The 23372-nt window shown below is 37.2% G+C and overlaps 1 protein-coding gene across 1 annotated transcript; it reads right to left on the reverse strand.

Moving 5' to 3' along the window:
• Positions 1-121: 121 nt before the first annotated feature.
• rnf11b (ring finger protein 11b) lies at positions 122-22969 on the reverse strand. Its single transcript, XM_067512933.1, has 3 exons — positions 22399-22969; positions 2817-2986; positions 122-2486 (listed from the first exon to the last, which is right to left on the reverse strand). The coding sequence occupies exons 1-3, from the start codon at positions 22519-22521 to the stop codon at positions 2315-2317; spliced, it is 465 nt and encodes a 154-aa protein (XP_067369034.1). The 5' UTR covers positions 22522-22969; the 3' UTR covers positions 122-2314.
• Between the last annotated feature and the right edge of the window lie 403 nt (positions 22970-23372).

Here is a 23372-nt window from a genome sequence, read left to right on the forward strand (position 1 = left end):
AAAAGGCATTTTCATCAAAAAACAATTATCTGCTGTGCTGCAGGAAGGCTGGAGAGAGATTAAAGCAGTGGGTGGCGCCCATTCCCCCCCAATGTAACACATATACAGTCCAAACACGACAAACTGACTTATTTATTTATTAGTTTTGAGACATTGTAGTAGCACAATTTATGTATTCTTTACGACATAGTATGCCCAATGACTGGAGGCTTGGCAGCAATATTTGCAGTCTTAACTATCTGTGTACCCCCCACAACTTTCTTTTATTCGTGAAGATAACTAGCATTTCAGCAGCTGACGCCAACCCTCACACCTGTGTAACCTAAGGCCATAATGCTCCACTATATTGCTGGAGGACAATGTACAGCATAAAACGTTAAGTAGATTAAAGTACTGTGCAAAAACTAAGGCGCTGACTGCCACCTCCACCAACTTATTTTTCTCAAACATATACACAGAGGTCATAAAGCACTGTACAAACACACACAGATGCACACACACAAACAAATCACAAGGTATTTTTTTCAAACAATGTCTTACTTACCTGTATGTCAAAGTTAGCAGGGACACAGAAAATAAAATTTAACACCTGTATTTGTGCTTTCATAGATAACTTGGTGACACTGACCGTAGACATTTCAAACGTAGCAAGGAGATCCTTTAGATTGAGGCCTGAACTTGATGTTAAGATAGTGACGACAAGCTACAAATAGAAGTATAGCCTTTCTAAACTGAGAACTTCAAATTCAGTCATTTACAAAAACTTATTCTGACCACATCAAGTAAATAAACATCCTCAGTCACACACAACCCAGGGCCGAGTTCATGACCATTGTCCTGTGGTAACACCTGGCAGCTTTAACCGTTTCCTCTGTGAATGTTTACTTTCGGCATGGTTCAGTATGTTTTTGTTTTTTTTCCACAGCATCAGATGCTAAATGAAGCAATAATTTATATTTTCATAAACAAATACATTGAGAGGCCTAAGCAAGTGTATGTATTTATTTTTCTCTTTGACTGGAACGTAGAATTGCATGATTTTGACATTAACAGCAGCAGCACCAAACTTCTCAATAATTTCAGTAGTTTGGCTATAGTATCAAATTATTCACTCACTTTTGGTCCCGAGTCATTGGCTTTCACCATCACATTACTCCAATGGTATTGGGAATACAGTTAAAGCAAATTAAATACCTGCAACAGTTACTGAATGCATATTGGCTACTCCTGTCATAAATGCAAATATATTTCATTTGGATCAGTAGTTTATAAACTGTTCTAATTATGCTTTGGCCTATAATGTGAGATATCACTGACCGAGAATGTCACGAGAAGTCAAAAACTTGATGACAGCAGTCTGATAGCTAATTAGTGGCTAATGCACATGTGATTTCATTTTTCATGTCTGTGTTGTTAGCAAACACTAGTTCAATTGAGCCCTTATACCAGTTGATCGCTAAAAAACAGAACAGGGTTTACTAAGCCACAGGACAATTAATCAATACACTGACCAATGTTCTATTCCTCATGAGAAATCTGTACAGACAGACAATTCAAGCCCGGTCGTAAACTGAAGAACACACCAAATAATCATCTTGATGTCTAACAGTCTTTTAATTATACATCTGCATATGTTCCATTTTTCTTCAGCAGATATAACTTTGCAACAGGCGCCTGACAGATATGTTATACTCCGTCTTGCAGTAATCAGGCTTCAGTAGTCTGCAGCCTGACGACGGTGCCGAGTTGTCCTTCCTTCTGCATTGGGTCATGGCTCATTTTAATGATAGGGTGTTATTAGGAAGTGAGTGACTGGGTACACTTGTGTGCGTATTTGTGTTTTTAAAAGCAGATCTTAGAAAGCTTTCTCAATCATATCAGTCGACCATCATTCATTCGGTGTTCATTCTTCTTGACTTCACTTTACTATTCTCAGACTAGCCCCTTGTCATCGCCCATCTTTTAGTCAAACCAGCTCCTTCCTTCTTGTCCTGTGTTCATTTCTTCAGTGGTTTCCCAGATTCATTCCTGTCCAGCAGGCCAACTGAGGAACTTGTAGTAACGGACACACATACACACACACACACACACACACACACACACACACAAACACAGATGCTCCTGTACACACACAAATAAACATGAGAGATCACTGTGAATCTTTTACACCATCACTGCCTAGATATCACCACCTTACTAATCCAGGATACAAGCTAGTAAGGAAAAAAGTTTTGTGTATTGTTCATTTGTGTGCATATTGTATGTGTGTGTCCAGTCTGGTCCACAGGTGCCTGTGGGCATTTGCATGCATTTGTCAGTTGGTCTCATAAGAGGAAAGCAGTGCAGCATCCACTGGTTCCATGCAGGAGGGGCAGGTGAAGGACCTCATCAGCCAGTCATCTATACAGTCCATATGGTAGATGTGCATGCAGGGCAGGAACCGGATGGGGTCTCCATACACAAAGTCCATCATACATATGACGCACCTGCAGATAGAAACGCATCTTTTAACATACACTCAGCTTTTTACTTCGATTAGGATTGCACTGTTACCAATTTTCAGTAAATCACTTAATTTCAATTATGAAAAGGGACAGTAAGCGCTTTAATAAACATGCATTATGCGTTATACATACATAGGCATATCAGTTACAATACAAAGTGTATGTCACCTGCATTTTGGAAGTGCAATTACTGTGGCTACATGTGTCAACAAAGGACAACAGACCTGAAGTGTGAACATTTTCACAGTTTTACCCTGCTGCTCTGTAATTAATTTCCACTGCCGACTGTGACAACACAGGGTTTCAACTCACTCTCTGATCTTCTTCTCAGAACCATCCCTCCCTGGGTCATGCACACCCTTCGGGAGGTGCTGGATGAGGCCAATACGCTGGGCAATGCGAACCTGCTCCTCTTCTGTCAGCTGAGTAGCCAGCCGTGCTTGGCTAGGTGTTGGGTGGTAGACAGGCACATGGATTTGCTCCTGCAATAACAGAGAAAGGAGATCACATAGAAAAGTCAGAATCTATGTCTAACAATCTTGTAAGATAAAATTAGCACAAAATTACAAAATTTAAAGCAGGAGTCAAAGGGAAGAGTTTACAGAAAAGAAAACATGATAAAATTACTTAAGATGTTTCCACTCCATCTGTGGCAAAAGCAAGTAGGAAACATCTTAACTGGGAAAATTTAACAGTATTGTAGGGTCACTATAATAACCTCTGTGTTAAATAATGAAATATGCTTATATTTCATTTGTAGCTGTCCACTCATATTTAAATTAGTAATATTTATTACTTAACATATTTCGTATTGAAAAATTCATACAAATGTCAGACATTTGGCTGCATTTGTTGAAAACTATCGATTCAAACCATATTCTGTAGGAAATCAGTCTAGAAGCAATCCTTGCATCCTTTTGCAAGCTTCTTGTCATTTCTTTTGATGCTCCAGCTTCTGCCTGTATCTCTGCAGTCTGTGTGTAAATGGCCACTTATATAGCACTTTTATCCAAAGTGCTTTACAATGTTGATTTCAATTCACCCATTCACACATACACACACACACACTCACATACTGATGGTGGTGGCTGCCATGCAAGGTGCTCACCTGACCCACCAGGAGCAACTTGGGGTTCAGTGTCTTGCCCAAGGACACTTTGACATGTAGCTAGGAGCGGGGATTGAACCACTGACCCTTTGGTCCGTGCCTGCCTTACCAACTGAGCTAAAGCCGTGTAAGAAGGACAAACTGCATTAGCATTCAGGCATTTATATATAAATTTAGTCATTTGGGAGATGCTTTTATTCAAAGCCAGTTTTCATTGAAAAATACATTCCAGCAGCAGGGTCAAGGTGAAGGATTATGTTCAGATGCTACTGTGCAGAAGTACACATTTTTTTTTACTGTTGGTGAAAACTTTCTGGGTAGGCCTTTGGCTGACTTGTCAAACACCAGTAGCTAAGGATGTGGGGAGGGAGTCAGATAATCCACTTGGTATCATTACCACAATGAAGAAAAATAGTATTAGCATAAAGTTATTGTTAGATTAGGCTGTATTATTTGTTGTACAATAGTTTGTTTCAGAATTTTAGATTCTTCTGTCGAAGAATCACTGATTTTCTTTCCCCATGTATACGGGTAACCAGGTCTCCATTGCACATGTGCGTAGTAAAAAGCTGCAGACAGGAAGATGCAGCTGATGGAAGGAATGAATGAAAGTAGAGTCTGAAGTCCGACAGAAAACAAAACTAACACAAAGTTTTGACCTTTCTCTCCCCCTGTGCCGTTACTCTGCTACGTATGCACACAGGCACACGCACGAATGAAAAGTCAGAAAGCAGCATTTACTGTCACTATTCAGTTAAAAACATTTATAGAGGGTGAAGTTAAATAAGACTGTGTAATTGAACCGATAGATAGCATTTGTCCGAAATGTCATCTGACGTTAGGAGACAATTGGGAGATGGGAGTGTATTTAGATTTATTTATTGTTTGGCATGCAATGAAAGCACAGATGCATATAACTCTAATCACTTACTACTTTCTTTTGAGAGGGGTTGATGTAAACATGAATATCATCGTCTAATTTCTCTTTCTGTGTCACATCACGGCCACAGGCAGGAAAGACAACCCTTTGGCACTTGCATAATTTGTGCTTTTAAAATGTTGAATTAAAAACAAACACATTACAACTCTCACATAATCAAAATGTGTAATTTTTAACCTTTGATAGCTTTGTTACTTTTTATACATGCTGATATATAGTTATTAAACAATTTTTTAACAGTAACATAAGATAAAGCCCGGCCTTGGTACAGTTCTAACTGCAACTAAAGAGAAGCTTAGAGACATATAAAAAATGTGATCATTAAGTAGTCTGTTTACTTTACCGTTCATTCAAATACATGACACATAGAGTAGTACCTCCAAATCCTGTGGTTGTTGTGGTTTAACTAATCATTGTATTGTTTGTATTGTAACTACAATGTTTTAGCAATTCAAATTTTAAGAAATTTTTATATCAAGTATCTTGTTTTTTTTTATTATCTATCAATTAATATAACTATGTCATTTTAAATTTTTTTGTAGCGTAATTTTGTTCAGCATCTGTTTAGCTGTTGAGAAGATGAAACTACCATGCAGTGAAGGTGCACCAGCCATGGCTAGGAAACAAAGTTGACTGTGCACACTGATGTGTAATAAGCTCAGCAAATGGGGAGGTAATGCCTTTAAACTCTTTGCACCAAATGTCAGAATTTTGATCATGTTGTGAAACTACTGCTTGACATCATACCCAATATGGAGATGTTATCTACTATGAAGACATAAGACGGCTCTGCTGGGGAATTGCACTTGCTTTTTCCTTTCTCATGGGGTAAAACTGGACAATTTTTGGCTGAAAAGGCTAAACGAATTCAAGAACTGTTCCAGTTAACAAACGTGCAGCTGCATTTTGTACCAGCTGAAGATGGGACAGGGACAAGTGAGAGACAATAAAATACAGAAAATTACAGTACTCCAGCCGAGTTATGACAAAAGCATGGGTTACTGTATCAAAGTGCTTTTTTAACAAAAGTGATATATGTTGCTTTTCTCCTCCCCCCCTCCACGGACTCTAATGATGCCCTACGTGAGTTGTGCAACAATGTTTAAACAGTTGACATAAGCAATTAGTTGTTTTACTGGCAGCTGGATAAAGTCAGCTTCACATAAATGGGAACATTTGCAAAGAAAATGAAGGGCTTGTCCGGGTCCACATGTGTGTATGTAGAGATTCTCTGTAATGAACTTAAACAAGCACCTCTGTAGGTCCATACTTACTCATCACTACCTAAAGTACAGTGCCGGGCCGTATGATCAAAACTTTGTATCAGAATTTAAAAAAAGATTTTGCCTAGAAAACGATTTCTATGCATGTCTAGAATTGTGGTTTAGCCCATGTAACCGATAATCTATGTAAGGCTACACTGTTTCACTAGTACTTGAATCCACCCACCATAATGAACTATTATTCCCACACATTTTCTGCTGAGGTGACGGAGTCTCTTAAGTTGCAAAAGTTTGCATCCCCTTATTTCGAAATGTCAAAAAGAGTAAGACTAAGTAAAAAATTATTTTTATTCTATTTTATGTACATTCGCATAGTACTGTTTTTTTTTTATCAGAAATTCATTGAAGTAGATGCATAAGTTTGTATTCCCCTTAATAAATTAAAGATCAACTTTAATTAACTTGTCATGAAAGAAGAATCATATTAAATGAATGTGTATTACATATTATGTTGATAATAAAGTGTCTTTGTGTAATTTTGTAAACTTACAATTAGTGATACACGTTGTTTATGTGCTACAAAGTGTGTGGTATCCCCTCACCAACGCTCCACAAAGCTTCCAATGACAACCAATATAATACAATGTGCTACTAAATAATTATAGCAGGTATACTTCCCAACACCACTACGTGACATTTTACACATCTCAAGCACTGCTCTCAAACCAGATCTCAGTATAACCTTTATTAGTGTCCACAAGTTATCTCTTAATAATCTGAAATTAATAAATTCTAGCTTTTGGGTGTTTAGGGCCTTTGAATTTTCAGGACTTGAATATGTTTTACAGTACTGTGGGTCACTGCATTAGGCTCTGTGTTAAATAATCAATTCTGCTTTGATTACATCAAAACATAGTTTTAATTGTTCTGTTATTGGTGAGATATGCCTGTAGATGTGACACAAAAGATACAAGTGCCAGTCAGTGAAAGACTGGAGTAAGTTTATTGTTGGGTACCCCATACATATCCAGTTTTAAAATGCGTTAAATTTTTTCTGCTTAATTTTTTACAACAATCGTTATTACTTATTACATTTCACTGTCAACGTCATGTTCAAAATGAACCTGAGGTAATGGTATTTCTCAACTTCACCATGTTTTTATGGGGCCTTTGCTCCTCGACCTTAATTCTATCACTGCGACATGTTATTTAAAACAAAGAAGATGTCCTTTTTGATAAAGCCACGATACAACACGATACCGTACTATGTAAACCAAAAATTCTCTGCCTGAAAGGCTTTGGCGCACTACACAACAAAAGTAATCATTTGTTTCACATTCAAGCACACATGATTTTCTATAGGTTTAACTCACTCCAAAAGAACGAAGCACTAAATTGCCTGGAAATACTGTTAACAGAATGACTAATGACTAGTTAGCAATATTATGGTCTCAGGCAGCAGGTGGTGGTGTTTCCCTTACACTTTGTCCCAACTATCACTGCTACATGGCCACCATTACATAATAATAAAAACCACAACTGTACATTTCCATTGTTGATTTATGAAAGTTGAAAGTAGTTTTTTTTCATATTGGTATTTTTTTTTATATTGGCAAAAAACTACAAATACTCAAAAAAGAGCAAATAGATTCTGTTGAATCGTTTGATGGACATAATGTAAAAATGTTTGACAGCTGCACTCATCATTTCGCTGATGCAAAGTTTTACTGAAGTAGTGTTGTGATGCAAGATGCTTTTCCAGCAGTAGATTTCTGAATTTTGTTAGCATGCTAAAACTTAATTTAAATGAATGGAAAAATATACACAATTTGGCACAAAAGTTTGCCTCCCTTTATTTTGAAAAGGCAAAATAAATAAATAAAATTTATTTATTACACATTTATTTAAAATCAGCATTTAACGGACAATTAGCTGTTCACATGTTCATCAGAAATTAAAGTTACATTTTAATTAATTTATCAACGGGAATGCAAACATTTGCACTAATTTAATTTTCATTATTTACCTATACATTTGTTTATACACTTCTTGAACATTTTTTTTAGTTCTGATGAATGATCAACATGAATATTGAACAATTATAATAGCTAAATGTCCATTGTTACTATGGTAGGTTTAGAGTCAACTTTGTATACCTTACATTAGCCCTAAACTATAAGTAAAAGTTATAGTACAATAACAATAATAAATTAGTGCAAATGTTTGCATCCTTCATGATAAATTTATGAAAAATTAAGTAACTGATTTCTGATGAAGAAACATTTATACTAGCTAAAAGTTCTATTAATATTATTTTGATGAAAATATTACTTGTGTTACTCTTTTTGTCTTCTTTAAACAAGGAAAGGAAAACCTTTGCACCCTATAGTATGTTCTCTCCCACTCGCATCTTTGTGCATGGGTTTCCATTTAAATAAGTAACAATATATCTACATAGAAGCTGTCGCTGAGAGACATTTCACCAGCAACTATTTTAGTTTTATTTGTCCAAGTTAAACAGAGCTATTTTTTACGTCTTTTGTTTCAAGTAAACAAAAATGCCAAGCCTTATTTCTACATCTTGTGTACTGCCTGTGTGTTCTTCTCTTTAACAAAATGTTCCATTTACTCAACTCTCTCACTGTGTGGTCTGTGCCTTCACCTCTTCCACTTCCTTCCTTTCCTCCCTCTTTCCTTGTAATTCTTATACACTCCTTACAGTCTTTTGTGTCTGAATCTCTCTCACCTTCATGTCTAGCAACTTAAGGATCCAATAGCTAGGTCAAGGTATTAGGATGAGTTCACTCTAATGCCATTAAGTGAGCTTGTTCCATGAGCATCTGTTTATCCACATTTCAGAGATGAACCTTTAAATGAAGCTACTTATCAGAGAGGTGTTGTCCAGCATTTTCTGTTCAGCCACTAGGCATGCTGTCTATTCTGGCTGCACAAAAGAGCATGTAAAGTGCAGTAACTACTGCTTGACCCTGGGTTAAACTGCGAGGTAGAAACTCAAACCACCTTTTAGTTCCTTTTTCTGTTTGGCAGAATGGTAGTAGGTGGCGGTTATGAGTTGATTCAGAGAAAAGTGACAAATATGAGGTAAGACAAAACTGAGGTCATAGTATTTGGGCCCAAAAATCTAAGAAATATGATGTCCAACCATATTGTTACTCTAGATGGCATAAGTCTGGCCTCAAGTAGTACTGCAAGGAACCTTGGAGTTATTTTTGACCAGGATTTGTCCTTCACCTCACATATAAAACAAATCTCTAGAACAGCCTTCCTCCACCTACGGAACATTGCCAAAATTAGGATCATCCTGTCTCAAAATGATGCCGAAATGGTCCATGCATATGTTACCTCTAGGTTGGACTACTGTAATTCCCTACTTTCAGGATGCCCCAGTAACTCCCCAAAGAACCATTTAATTCAAAATGCTGCAGCAAGAGTGCTGACTGGAACTAGCAAGAGAGATCGTATTTCACCTTCACTAGCTTCTCCCCATTGGCTTCCCATTAAATCTAGAAGAGAATTTAAAACCCTGCTTCTTACATATAAAGCTCTGAATGGTCAGGCTCCATCATATATAGAAGACCTCATAGCACCATATCATCCCAATAGACCACTTCGCTCTCAGAATGCAGGCCTTCTTGTTCTTCCCAGAATTTCCAAAGGTAGAATGGGAGGTAGAGCCTTTAGGTATCAAGTTCCTCTCCTGTGGAACCAGCTCCCAGTTCAGATTCAGGAAGCAGACACCCTCTCTACTTTTAAGTCTAGGCTTAAAACCTTCCTCTTTAATAAAGCATATAGTTAGTTATAGTTATGCTGCTATAGTCTTCCAGCGTGCAGCTACTGGTCCTACCAACCTGCCTGATGTTTTGTTCTTGCTTTTTGTTGTTCTTTTCTTTTCTCTCTCTCCACTTTCCACTCACCCCAACCGGTCATGCCAGATGGCCGTCCACCCTGAGCCTGGTTCTGCTGGAGGTATCTTCCATTAAAGGGAGTTTTTCCTCTCCACTGTTCCAGGGGGAATTGTTGGGTTGTCTCTATAAATCTATATTATCTTGACTTTATTCTGAAAAGTGCCCTGAGATGAATTTATTGTGAATTGGCGCTATATAAATAAAGTTGAATTTAATTGAAATATACACATCTAAACAGGAAGAGTTTTGTGTTTGTTTTTATTTCTGCATATGCAATTTGTTGACTGTATGAATAATTTTGATGAGAATAGAAACCAAAACGCAGACTGTATGCTACCCAACTAGAAGGCAACTAGAAGGTGACATTGCTACTTTGGTTAACTTATGATGTGGCTTTACTTGTTATATACCTTAAGTTATAGTGACAGAAAAAAAAATGAGAACAACTTGTAAAAACAATTTACCTCTGTTGTTGGTAGCATATCAGAAAAAAACTATCCAGCTGGAGCACAGCATGTATATTAAGTGCTTAACACAACACACCCAAGATACTGCCAAATACAAAATATTCATATTTGTATTTATTTATGCAATAATAGTAAATGGTAAATGGTCGCTTATATAGCGCTTTTATCCAAAGCACTTTACAATGTTGATTCCCATTCACCAATTCACACAAACACCGATGGCGGTGGCTAACTCCCTAAAAAGCCTTCAATTAATCCAAAATGCTGCAGCAAGAGTGCTGACTGGATTAGGAAAGAGAGATCATAATTCACCTTCACTAGCTTCTCTTCATTGGCTTCCCATAAAATCTAGAATAGAGTTCAAAACCCTCCTCCTTACATACAAAGCTCTTAATGGTCAAGCTCCATCATATTTAAAAGATCTCATAGTTCTGTATCGCCTGATTAGACCACTTCGATCCCAAAATACAGGCCTACTTGTGGTTCCCAGAGTTTGCAAAAGTAGAATGGGAGGCAGAGCCTTTAGCTATCAAGCTCCTCTCCTGTGGAACCAGCTTCCAATCCAAATTCGGGGAGCAGACACCCTCTCTACTTTTAAGACTAGGCTTAAAACCTTCCTTTTTGATAAAGCTTATAGTTAAACTGCTCACTCAACCTGAACTAGCTTTTCTCTATACATTTACTTGTCACCACTGTATACCATTAATTCTATATCCTACAACCTGTACGATGCTTTGTTGTTGCTTTTTTGTTGTTTTGTTGTTGCTTTTTGTTGTTGCTTTTCGTTGCTCTTTTCTTTTCTTTCTCCACTTTCCACTCACCCCAACCGGTCAAGGCAGATGGCCACCCACCCTGAGCCTGGTTCTGCTGGAGGTTTCTCCCATTAAAGGGAGTTTTTCCTCTCCACTGTTGCCTAGGGCTTGCTCAAGGGGGATTTGTTGGGTTGCTTCTACATACTTGTGTAGTCTGGACTTTATTCTGTAAAGTGCCTTGAGATGACTTTGTTGTAAATTGGCGCTATATAAATAAAGTTGAATTGAATTGAATTGAATTGAATTAACTTGGGGTTCAGTGTCTTGCCCAAGGACATTTCGACATGTAGCCGGGAACAGGGATCGAACCACTGACCCTGTGATCCATGTAAGACTGCCTTTCCAACTGAGCTACAGCCACCCCAATAGCTGTGTTCAGAGTCTGGTTTACATTGTTTTGTGATTATAAATTAATAAAATCTTCCAAATAAATAGTTAAAGTTAAATAATGAAGTTTAAACAAGACAAAACTAGCAAAGTCAAGGTGTGACCCAAACATTACATGTGATATGATTATTTATTCTTTGTCTTTTAATGGTCTTCATATGTAGAAGTTATCTGATGGCATTTTTATAGGGAAAAAAATGCAGAACACTGAATATGGAGACTCTCGGTACTGTAGCATTTTAGGCCATGATTCATCATAGCTTCAACAGTTGAGGTGTCTACTGCTACCCTGATAGCCACTCCTTCTGCTAATGTCAAAAAGAGATAACAGACAAGCCGTCTGAATAAAACCTACAGACAGGGCATCAGAGTGGCACAGCAGTGGTTAGCATGAAATTGTTATCATCTGCCAGACACATCTTCCATACATGGTGTTTCAAATGGGCAGTAACAACAACTGTTCATTACGTGACCTTAGGTTGACCAGAAGGACAATAGTGGAGGTGAGTTTAAAAAAAAGGGAGAAGGCAAGAATAAAAGGTGTAACTAAGGGGAGGATGGAGGTAGAGGATGAATAATGTTGACTAGTCAGGCAAAGTACAAACTATGGTTTCCCTTGCCAAACATGCTACTAATGGCAAACGGAAAAAATTTCGGCAACCCAGGCTAAGAGCAAAAAAAAAAAAAACGGCCAAACATCATCCATCACTAACAAAGAAATTGAGAGAAAAGAGGAATGTGAAAATGAATGACAGAGGCACTCTTATCCCACAAGCTCAATAGTAAGCAAATGTCTTTAAAACAGGCACACGTGTGATAGAACTGTGTTTGAATACCACCCATTAGATTCTCCCCAAAAATAGATATGTAACAAATTCAGCACTATTCCCACATAAAATGACTGCACCAGACACATTTGGCATGAGAATGATTTTGGCGATGAAATGACAACAAAAGAGTTCTGTATATACTCACAACACAATTTTAAATCTTACTTTATAGTTAAGTGACTGGACTGTTAACATGTTAAAGCTATAGTGGCTATACTCTTTTTTTCCCCCTGCTTTTCTGGGTCATTTGGGGACAATGTGAAACTGTAACATTCAAAAACCCACAACTTGTTGCATGCGTCCATGATGTAATACATTATTGGCCCTGAGCTCACACAATGCTAGGATCCTGACTCTGCTGACAGGATGCAGACATAGAAGAGCATTTAAGGATAATATGTATGTGGAAAAGGGGTTGCAGACAGGAGCATGATGACTAGGCATAATATCTGTTTTTAACACATAAATACAATGTATTTGTATTATGTCTAACCCGAGCTATTTCCATTGCACACAAAATGACTTGCATTTCCCTTAATATGCACTTAAGGGGAAGTAACCCCAGAACTTAAAGCAATTGCAGGCTCTGACATCTTATCTGTCTGTCAAGACCAGCACACAGGAAAGGCAGATTTGCACACAGGCATCAGGACAATGATGAGAATAAGGAAGGATGAACATTTACATCACAGGAAGTGTTTGGTGATATGATGACAGAACAGGCTAAGAGCGTAACAATATTATGGGTGTGTCGAAGCATCGACGTAACCGATTACAAAAAAGAGCTTTATTTACGAAATATGTCTCGACGCATCGCAAGTTGGGCTAACGGTACACAAAGATTTGGTACCTGGGACAATAAAGAAATTATGTCACAGTGCGCAGATTTAGTTGTTAAAGGTTAACTAATTCTTGAGGACACCACAGAGATTAGTGAATAAGAAAATAAACTTGTGGAGCAGCTTTTTCTCTTTGTGTATGAGCGAGGGCGGAGCTCAATTAAGTGTCTCTGTCTGCAACAGAGAGGGAGCAGACAGATCAGGTAAAGTCAAAGTTACTTCTTAACTCGACCTGATATCAGTGCTCATTCAGGTATTGGCATAAAACGCTCCATAAATAAGCGATTTATTAGATTAAATGATAAAGAAAATAACTAAAGCTTAGAAGTCATAAAAAGCTGTATGTGCGGCACCTAATTCACTAACTTCAACCTAGTGTGCCACAGGTTCTGGTGGACACTGAGACAGTCATACTCCCAAACCAAGCAGGACCCTGTAACTGTCAGCAGACAGACTGACTGTTTTCATATTCATTCTTCTATTCTGTTAAAGTATTTAAAGTAAACTGAAGTGTTTACTGAGAAACTGTAGATTGCAACACATTCTTTTAACAAGCTCTTAATTATATTTTGAAGAGACATCATATTAGTCTGTAAAACAGAGATTACCAGTTAAGTCTCGCCTCTTTTTGGGGGGAGGAGTAATGCCACACAGCGCATACTTTTAATTATTATATTGAAATATATAAAAGATTGAGGAACTTAAATTTTTATTTTTAGTAAATTAATTGCTTTTTTATTATATTTTGTTATATTCTTGTAATGTGCCAAGGGGAGTTGGTTGCTGAGACTTGTGGGTGCTAGGGATTGAGGGAATTCTGTTCTGTGGGTTATTCTGTTGTGTAGCTAGGGTTTACTGTAGCTAGTGGGTGGAGTTTATGTTGACACTATTACTGTAAATTATGGTGCAGCTGATGGCCTCCAGTCACTGTTGCTATTGTGTTATACTATAATTTGTCTTCTTGGGATTGTTTATTTTACGTAGCACGAGAAGCTCAAAAGGAACCTCTATCTCACGTGACTTTCTTCAGTACAATGTCACAATATTAAGTTAGAACGTTGCATTACTTTATTATATATTAATTGAAAAATAAAGAAACTTAATGTGAAAATATCGACAGATTAATCAATTAATTTAAAAAATAATCCATATAGATTAATTGACAAAAAAAAAAAAAAGCCCTAAACAATATGTTTGTGTACTGCATTACTTCATCTGTTTATTACATTGGGTTGGACCATTTATACAGGCTAATTAACATAGAGAGTGTTTTATACACGTATTTCATGTCTGTCACTATTGTTCCTCACACAGCACATAGAATTAAATTTTTTCAAACATATTAATTCACACCAAATCTGTGAGAGATGCACATCACTCTAGGAAACCCCAAATTTTTTATGATTCAAGTCTATTTTTTCTCTTCCTGGCAGGTTTAATGAAGTGTTATGTCCAAAGACAGCTGTTTAAACCTGTTTAAAAGCTGGTTAAAAGCTAACTTTTAACTGATGTCTGTATTCCATCTGGCTTCCCTTGTAATGTGAGGTTTTTGGTATTAATTTCTTTGGCCTTTCCGGCAGACAAAACAAAATCCATAAAACCAACCAGATACAAATATAATGCTGATATTTCCCTGCAAAACCTACTTAAGAAAATATGTTTGCCCAGTTAATAATCAGCCTGGTGAAACACACACACACTGCTGTTTTGAGCAGTGAGAAAATGAACACAGGTCAAAGTCCACATACGCTGCGTCAGTAGCAGTTATGCACCGATCACATCTCACATCTCACTTTCAGTTTTAATTGCCAATAAGAAAATGAATGCATACTTAACATTTGGCTATGAAACAAATACGTGTCCACACTTCTATTAATACAATTGAGGTTGCATAAACAGACATATTCCATACAAGCACACTACAAACCAAATTTGGAATAGATAGATATAAATCAATAGTTGATGGTCCCTTATTTGACGGAGATACACATGCACCTGTGTTTTTGATATTATTTGTAATAAAGTACCTACTAGTTTTTCAACCATCTGGTCAAAAATGTAATATCCCAGACTTTATAAATGTCACTGTAGCCACAAAACTACACACGATGAACATAATGCACGTTCTTTAAATTTATGAAAAACCAAGTTGAAAACAACACATTTTTGGTAACTTCATGGAAATTTCATGGAAAACTGATAGTTACCTATGTAGCAGCAACCATGGCGAATCAAGAAAAAAAATTGTAATCAGTTTTTTTTTTAAACAATTCCCACAAAAATACAAGGCTGGATGTGGCTGTATACTTTAGAAACAGTTTTCACTGTTTGGAGCAGCTTTTTTTTTTTTTTTTTTTTTAAATACTCGAGTTATTATATGATACAATGATATAAGTGTTATGACTATAATGACCAAACCCTTGTTGACACTTCTGATCCCATGACCTAGGGTTACCAATTTCAACTAAAGACAGATAATGACTAAAATGTGAGGAGGAGCCATGAAGAGAACAAAGGAATGTACAGATGGCCACTTGAGTCCTGACCCTTGTGGAGCTCAGGGACAGCAACCCCCAGTGTTTATGTTACTCCATTAGAAGGAAACAGTAGGTAATATGCCTCAAAAGGCGCTCTACTGTACAACTTACAAGGCTAAAAAAATGACAGGATATCTGGTTATGTGATAACTGTGGTGAAGTCAGAAGCACCTTTGACTTTCCAGCACAATTGCTGTTATCTGATCAGAAATGATGATTTCACACTCTCTTCCTGCCTTCCCTTTAATTAAAAGAGGTGAACATCTGGATAAAAGAAATTGCACACTACATCATCATTCAACTACGCATTTTAGTCCCCATCTACAAAGAATAACTGAAAATGGGCCAGAGTCTACTAAAACTGAAGCAACAACTATACAAATAATAATTTGTTTGGTTTGTAATTTATTTTTCTTATTTCCTTCCATCTCAAATGTTCCAACTTGTGTCCACTCCAGGTTTGACAGGTAATTTGAAATTACCTCAAAAGAAAACATACTTTCCTCGTATCATCTGGCCAAACTGGCTGAGTTAAAAGGAAAACTGCTGACTGAAAACCCTCTCGTCTATACAGCAATGCAGTTGGTTGACAGAATTTGTGCTTCTGTGTGTCTGCAATATTCAGTTTTTTCTCTTTACGCCTCATTGTCACACAAAGGTGTAAAAAGGGAACAGTAAAAACAGCATTATTAAATACCAAGTTAAGCTGCAAATAGGCCAATAGGGTTGCCCCATAGAGCTTGGAGAGCCGCATAAACGTTTTTGTACCACACTGAATGTGATCAATAAACCTCTTGTTACTGCCCCAGTCTCTGAAGGAGGAGGCAGAGAAATTACAATCCAAACCAGGGGGCCAAACACACACACTCAAATGCCACTCATATGTAAACACACAGGGGTGCATTATCTCCCGTAGCCTAGTCTCACAGCGATGACTCATCACATTCCACCAGCTGCTTTCCAAATCACCAGACTTGACACACAACATGCTGTATGCAACACACACACAACCTAAAACATAAATAGGCACAGGCTAACAACTACATTCTTCAAAATATTCGAACAGCAGTAGACTTTCCTCTGCTTTAGAACTTTACAGCATAGAAAACAAACATTCACACAAATCATTTGAACAGATATTTCACTTGCTCAAAGGAATGATCACAACTAGTCATCATCATTCAACATCATTCTCGGGGAAAACCTAGGTTGATTAGGAGAGATGGCATCCATCCTACTTTAGATGGTGGAGCTCTTGATTTATTCAGTCTTACTAAAACTTGGTGACAGCAGGAAGAATACGTCAACCTAAATGAGTCAACCCCTAAGTCATATTAACTATCATGTTCCCAGAAGGACAGGCTGAAGTAGAGTAGCAGCAATCTTCCACTCAGCTTCCTAAAATCATTATAATGAGTAAATGACAGTAACTGCCTCAGCACTGCATTTAATTCATTGTTAGAGTCAATAGTTTTTCCCCAAAATGTAAATAAACTCACTCACTGTTTTAATGCCACCCTAAACCTTGTCCTTAGATATGGCATTGAAACGTATAATTCAACAGTATTTTCTCATAATTCTCTTCTGTCTGACCATTTTCTAATGACGTTTGAATTTACAATAATGGACTATTCAGTAGTTAGAAAATATTTCCACTACAACAGGTGCTTAACTGAAAATGATGAGAACAAATTAAAAAAAAAAGATTATGATTCTTTCATCTTCTGCTTTAACATGTGTTAATACAATAGAGAGTAGCCCTATTAACTTTAACTCCTGTTCAAGTTGATTATCTTGTTGATAATGCTGCAGCCTCACTATGTACAATACTCGATAGTGTTGCCCCTGTGAAAAAGCAGACAGTAAACCAGAAGATCCAAGATTAATCCATGGTATACTTCACAAACTCCCAACTCAAAGCAGGCAACATGACAGTTAGAAAGGAAGTGGCCTTCCAGTAAATTAGAAGAATCAGCAGCAAAACAGTATATTATTCATTACTTAATAGAGGACAATAAGAAAAACCTCTGTTTTCTTTTCAGCACTGTAGCCAGCCTGACCAAGAGCCATAGTTCTTTTGAGTCCTAGTATTCCCTTAACTCTGAGCAGCAATAACTTCATGCATTTCTTTACAAATAAAATTGTAGCTATTAGAGCGAAAATTAACCCGATCCTTCCCAGAAATATTACTGATAGATCTTCATGTACAACAGTGTTAGAATTGTTAATGGGACCCCAATCCCTTTTAGACTGCTTTTTACCCATATATCTCACTGAGTTAACTTTAACTATTACCTTATCTACACTAACAACCTGTCTGCTAGACACTATTCCAACTAGTCTGCTCAAAGAAGCTTTATCCTTAATAGACAAATTTGTATGAGATATCATTAATCTATCTATAGAAACAGGCTATGTACCAAAGGCCTAAAAGGTAACTGTAATTAAACCGCTACGTAAAAAATCCTTTTCTTGACTCAGGTGTTTTAGCCAAATACACACCAATATCCAATCTCCCCATTATTTCTAAAATACTTGAAAAAGTACTTGCAAAGCAATTATGCAACCAACTGTACAGGAAAAATTTTTTATGAAGACTTTCAGTCACGATTGACAGTTCATCATTGTAAAGAAACAGCACTGGTAAAAGTCACCAACGATCTTCTCTTGGCTTCAGATAATGGACTTTGTTGTTCTGTTAGATCTTAGTCATGCATTTGACACCATAGATCATAACATTTCATCGCACAGACTAGAACATGCAATTGGGATTAAAAAGGTTGGTCGGTAAATTAGGTTGGTTTAAATCTCATCTATCAGATAGATTCTAATTTGTTAATGTTATTGATGAATCTTCCACGCACACAAACTTTAGTGATAAAGTTCCACAAGGCTTGGTGTTAAGACCAATTCTTTTTACTTTATACATGTCTACTTTAGGCAACATCATTAGAAAACACTCCATAAATTTCCATTGCTATGCTGATGACACCCAGCTATATCCATCTATGGAACCAGATGAATCAATTAATGAAACTTCAAGCATGCCTGCAAGACATAAAGGGCTGGATGTCCTACAATTTTCTATTTCTAAACTCAGTCATGGTATTCAGGCCAAAAAATATCAGAAACATGGTGCCCAACCAGATCGTTACTGGTGGATGGAATAATTCTTGCCATAAGTACTAATGGGGGTTATTTTTGAGCAGGATTTGTCCTTTACCTCACATATATTATTGTCCTCTATTAAGTAAAACAAATCTCTATAACAATCTTCTTCCACCTATGGAACATTGCCAAAATTAAAAGCAGCCTGTCTCAAAGTGATGGCAAAACCTGGTCCATGCATTTGTTACTTCTAGGTTGGACTACTGTAATTCCCTTTTTTCAGGATGCCGCAGTAACTCCTTAAAAAGCCTGCAATTAATCCAAAATGCTGCAGTGAGGGTGCTAGCTGTAATTAGCAAGAGAGGTCATATTTCACCTTCACTAGCTTCTCTCCATTGGCTTCCCATAAAATCTAGAATTGAATTTAAAACCTCTGCTTCTTACATATAAAGCTCTGAACAGTCAAGCTCCTTCAAATCTAAAAGACCTCATAGTACCATATCATCCCAATAGACCACTTTGATCTCGATCTCATAACAAATTTTAAATGAAATTTTAAATAGAAATGAATAAACATATGTTTATTATAATTCCCTTTTTTGAAAAAAGCAATATTTATGAAAGACAGCACAGTTAAATATAGTATTTCATAACTGATATAATCTTGATATATTCTGCATAAGTCATCATAAACAGCCAGTTATAAGGAGAACATCCCAGAGGGCTTTAAGTGAGCCCCCCAGTGAGACATACAAGAGAAATTATTTGTGTGAAATAAATACATGATACTTACTGTGGTTTACTGGAACTTTACAATGAATTTACCAACCAAAAGTGTAAATCATCCTCTTACCGCAGTGCATAAAAAATTTTCTAGGAGATTCACTGCTGATGATGTCATGTCTGAAGTGCAATGCTTTTTTTCAGACAGGAAATTCTAAATCCAGCCTTGGCTGAGCCTGTGGACACACCCTGTTCCAGATGCTGAAATTCACCTAGGATTCATTACTGACATTACAATCTATGCTGACTTGACAAACAAACTGAAATCATTTAAAAGCCTCACGGTTACTGTCTGAAGAATAGTATGCATTTTGAAATTGTGCCTGGATGATATGTGAAACACGTAATAGTTGTATACAACTTTATGACCTGTTTTACATTTGTTAATGTGTGAAACTAGAATTCATTGAACTTAAAGGTTCGATTACTGTTACTAGACAATAGTTTTACTTCAATACTTATATTTCATGTATTAGATTTTAAAAAGGTAAAAACAAAAATCCAAACTGCAATCAAAATCTCATTGCTAGGCAGCAATATATGCCCCAGACACAACTTACTGAAAGTCTGAATAACAATTTCCCATATATACACTTCTTACTACAACTGAACATTAGTGGTAGAGGTAAATTTCTTTTGAAAAACATTTTATTGTTGAGATTTCCAGCATCCTGTTTCCAATGAGCAATTCTCCCCCTCCACAAAGGACAGACCTTGTGTCACAGTGAGTATACTGGCATTTAACCCCGGGGCTTTACTTGACAGCTTTCCAACAGAGCTAATTTTATTTCAAATGGAATATAAAGGAGCCTTTAGTCCCTTTTCTAAAACACACAGCACTTCCTTAGTGTGTTGAGCTGATCTACAAGCACACAAAAAATGTGTGATGTGTTCTCTGACTGGGTTCAGATGGCGAAGGTACTGATTACCGTAGTCACCAGGGAGAAAAGAGCTGAAAGTGCCTTTTATAAGAAAGTTTTAACTAGTTAGTTAACCCTCTCATGAAACTCTGTCAGTATAAACAAACTGGATACAGATTTTTCAACACAACTAAAGCTTAGTCAAGAACTGCAAGGACTGAGCAATGTTTGTTACGTTTCTTTCACAGCTTTGGCCTAATTACACACTATGCCAGACATGACATACATACTTGTAGCAACATGGACATAGATACTTGTCAAGGACTCATTTCCCTGTTCAGATATAATCTTTGACTGGCTCTAATGCAGGTCAGTGAGTGACATTCCACTCATAGTAAGATATCAAATGTGTTTTAATTTAAAACAATGCCTAAAAATTCAAGGGGGATTAATGACCAGCGCAGTAAAAGTCAGAATAGTTTGTCTCCTACTTCCCTCCAATTCATTTCAATATGATTTTCAGCTGTTAACACTGAGAATATTTAAAATAAACTGAAATTACGGAGAAAAACCTTGAGCATGTCCCATGACCAACCTATAAGTACTTTCCAAAGACCAAAAATAGTCCCATTGTTAATAGTGTATACAAACTTTGTCAAAAGGGAAAAGGTCATCCTAATGTAGAATATGCCTGGGTGTTATATTATATCATAACTATATTATAACTTGCCAATGGTGCATATTCATTAATGATTAAATGATGAAGCAACACATTGCAACAATTATGCGCCAAGACTAAGATCTATTAAAAACATCTACCTAACTCTTTAGTGGACAACATGTAGCAAGGTGTCCAAAGATTACAAGCTGCTAAAGACTTTATTGTCATTTAGTTAATGTATGCAAATGTTAAAAGGGTAAAACAATTATTGGTGTTTATGACATAAAAAGGGAGTCACCTGTCATGAGGACCAGCAGATTTTTTACAGCAGACCCTTATATCTAGAGTGAGACCCAGTGACAGGTTAGTTCACCATTTAACATGAATGCAGTGCTCCCATAGGAATGCTTAGTCAACTTGGTTGAGTTATGGACTAAGTTGGTGGCCAGGAGTGATTTAACTGTACACACAGCTGCTTTTCAAATAAGTACAATGCATATTTCCCCATTTAGCTTTTCATCTCTCTTCTAAGAACTTAACAAGAAAGGTTTATATTTAGTTACACTATACTTGATCTAAATAAAGTATATTTTAGCTTTTCACAATAAGACTTCTTATGAGTTACTTACCTGAAGTCACTTTTAGTTATACTTTAAAAACACTTAAATCTACAGATAAGGATTGGCTTAACCTAGTAACATGCAGACTCTCTGCCAAGGCCTTACATAACACACAACAGCTGACAAGTAAAACACACAAGATAAGAATAACACCATGCATCATATTTACAGATGCAACATGACACGAGCTGTTTGTGGACGATCTTTTCAGGAAATAAGGGCAACAAACAAAGTTACTGCCCTGAAGGATGGGTGTCCCTGAGGAAAGCAACTAAGGAAGTTATAACAATCGTAAGTTTTCGCAGAACAAATAGACCGATTTTAGAATATCAAAATTATAGTGACCTGCAATCCATAATACATAGTGTATTACAGTCTTGTGGACTGTAAACCAGCTACATGGTTGAGTGTTTTTGAATGAAAACTACAAGTAATGATATTGTGCTGCTGTCAGATCAGTGAGGAATGACTATGACTTCAGCGAAACGGCAGTCAGAGATAGGACCTTCAGATATAACAAAGCGGATTAGTGTCAAAGCCACAAAGAGACAAGGTCAGTGGTTCGGTTTGCTGGCCAAGGATGATCAACAGCTGATCTAGCTTCACATATTGTCCGTCACTCACCAGTTTTTTGGTTGTTGTCAGGCCAAAATGACAGGGCCAGACCTACCCCACATCAAGTGACATTAAATAAGATTCATATATATAATGACATTGATTAAGGTTTCACCAAAAACATAATGACTGGTTGGTTAAACAGCGCCATACAGTTATACAGTTAGACAAAAGTTACCTGATAGGGGGGAGGCGGCTCCTGGTCTGGATCTGCGCCGTCTCCGTAACTGGCCCGGTCCGATTGAGACTCATGTAGCAAAGAAATATCGTCCGAGGTGGGAGATTTCAGACAGTTTCCCATCTCCTTCCTTGTCGGTCAAACTCTTCCCTCCCTCACTGTCGCTTTAATAAGAGTGTATATCACGGACTACTTGCACAAATTATATTAGTGGCTTCAAAGACGTTTTTCCATACACAGCTGATAAATGTCCTCTCCCAGACGATGGGAGGGCTGCTCCCATCAACAACAAAACATCACTCAGCTAGCAGCGAGCCACACAAAGAGCTAGCCTGCTAGTACAAGCTAGTAGTCGCAAGGTAGCATGTAGTAGTCGGGTAGCTACAAAATCACGAGTGCAACAACCTTAGAGAATTGTATATCCGCTGAGACAGACGCGAAGAAAATATCAATACCCCTCATTTAAATTGACAGAAATAACGGCAGTTTTTCTAATTAATAGCTCTCTGGATATCAGGGACTTTCCAGCTTGCAGCTGCCTAACAACGACAAAAGGTTGAGAAGTAGCAACACAAAGCCCCACCTCCCAGGCATCTGGACCAATGAGCCTTCGCTTACCGGCTAAAGAAGCCAATCATATTTGTGATCACGTTGCCCTCCGTTAAAAACATAAACACAGCTAAAAATCGATTTAAAAAAGTCTTTGAAATTGAAATTTAGAGGCCGTTTTGTAAAGACATGTAACTACCCTCAAACTATTATGTGAGCACGTACTCATTCACGGTTTTCCTGCCAGTTATTTTAAGTCTGTGTATTTTCAATTGAATATAATGTGTACTATTCCAGTACCTCCTATCTTCTTATTATCTTATCTTCATGCCTTGCGGGTTGTCTTTTAGAGAAAAGCGTGTCCATGAGAACAAACGGTGCCAACATCTATACACAATCATTAATTGCTTCTTTGTTCTTGAAAT

This window comes from Channa argus, chromosome 8, assembly GCF_033026475.1.
Source record: "Channa argus isolate prfri chromosome 8, Channa argus male v1.0, whole genome shotgun sequence".
Lineage (NCBI taxonomy): Eukaryota > Metazoa > Chordata > Actinopteri > Anabantiformes > Channidae > Channa > Channa argus.

Excerpts from the sequence above, each read along its gene's own strand:
- rnf11b (XM_067512933.1), bottom strand. The coding sequence starts at position 22,521 with ATGGGAAACTGTCTGAAATCTCCCACCTCGGACGATATTTCTTTGCTA. Across the intron at positions 2,987-22,398 it reads AGCCGCCTCCCCCCTATCAG|GAGCAAATCCATGTGCCTGT; the intron begins GTAACTTTTGTC and ends CTGTTATTGCAG. Across the intron at positions 2,487-2,816 it reads TCTGAGAAGAAGATCAGAGA|GTGCGTCATATGTATGATGG; the intron begins GTGAGTTGAAAC and ends TTCTATCTGCAG.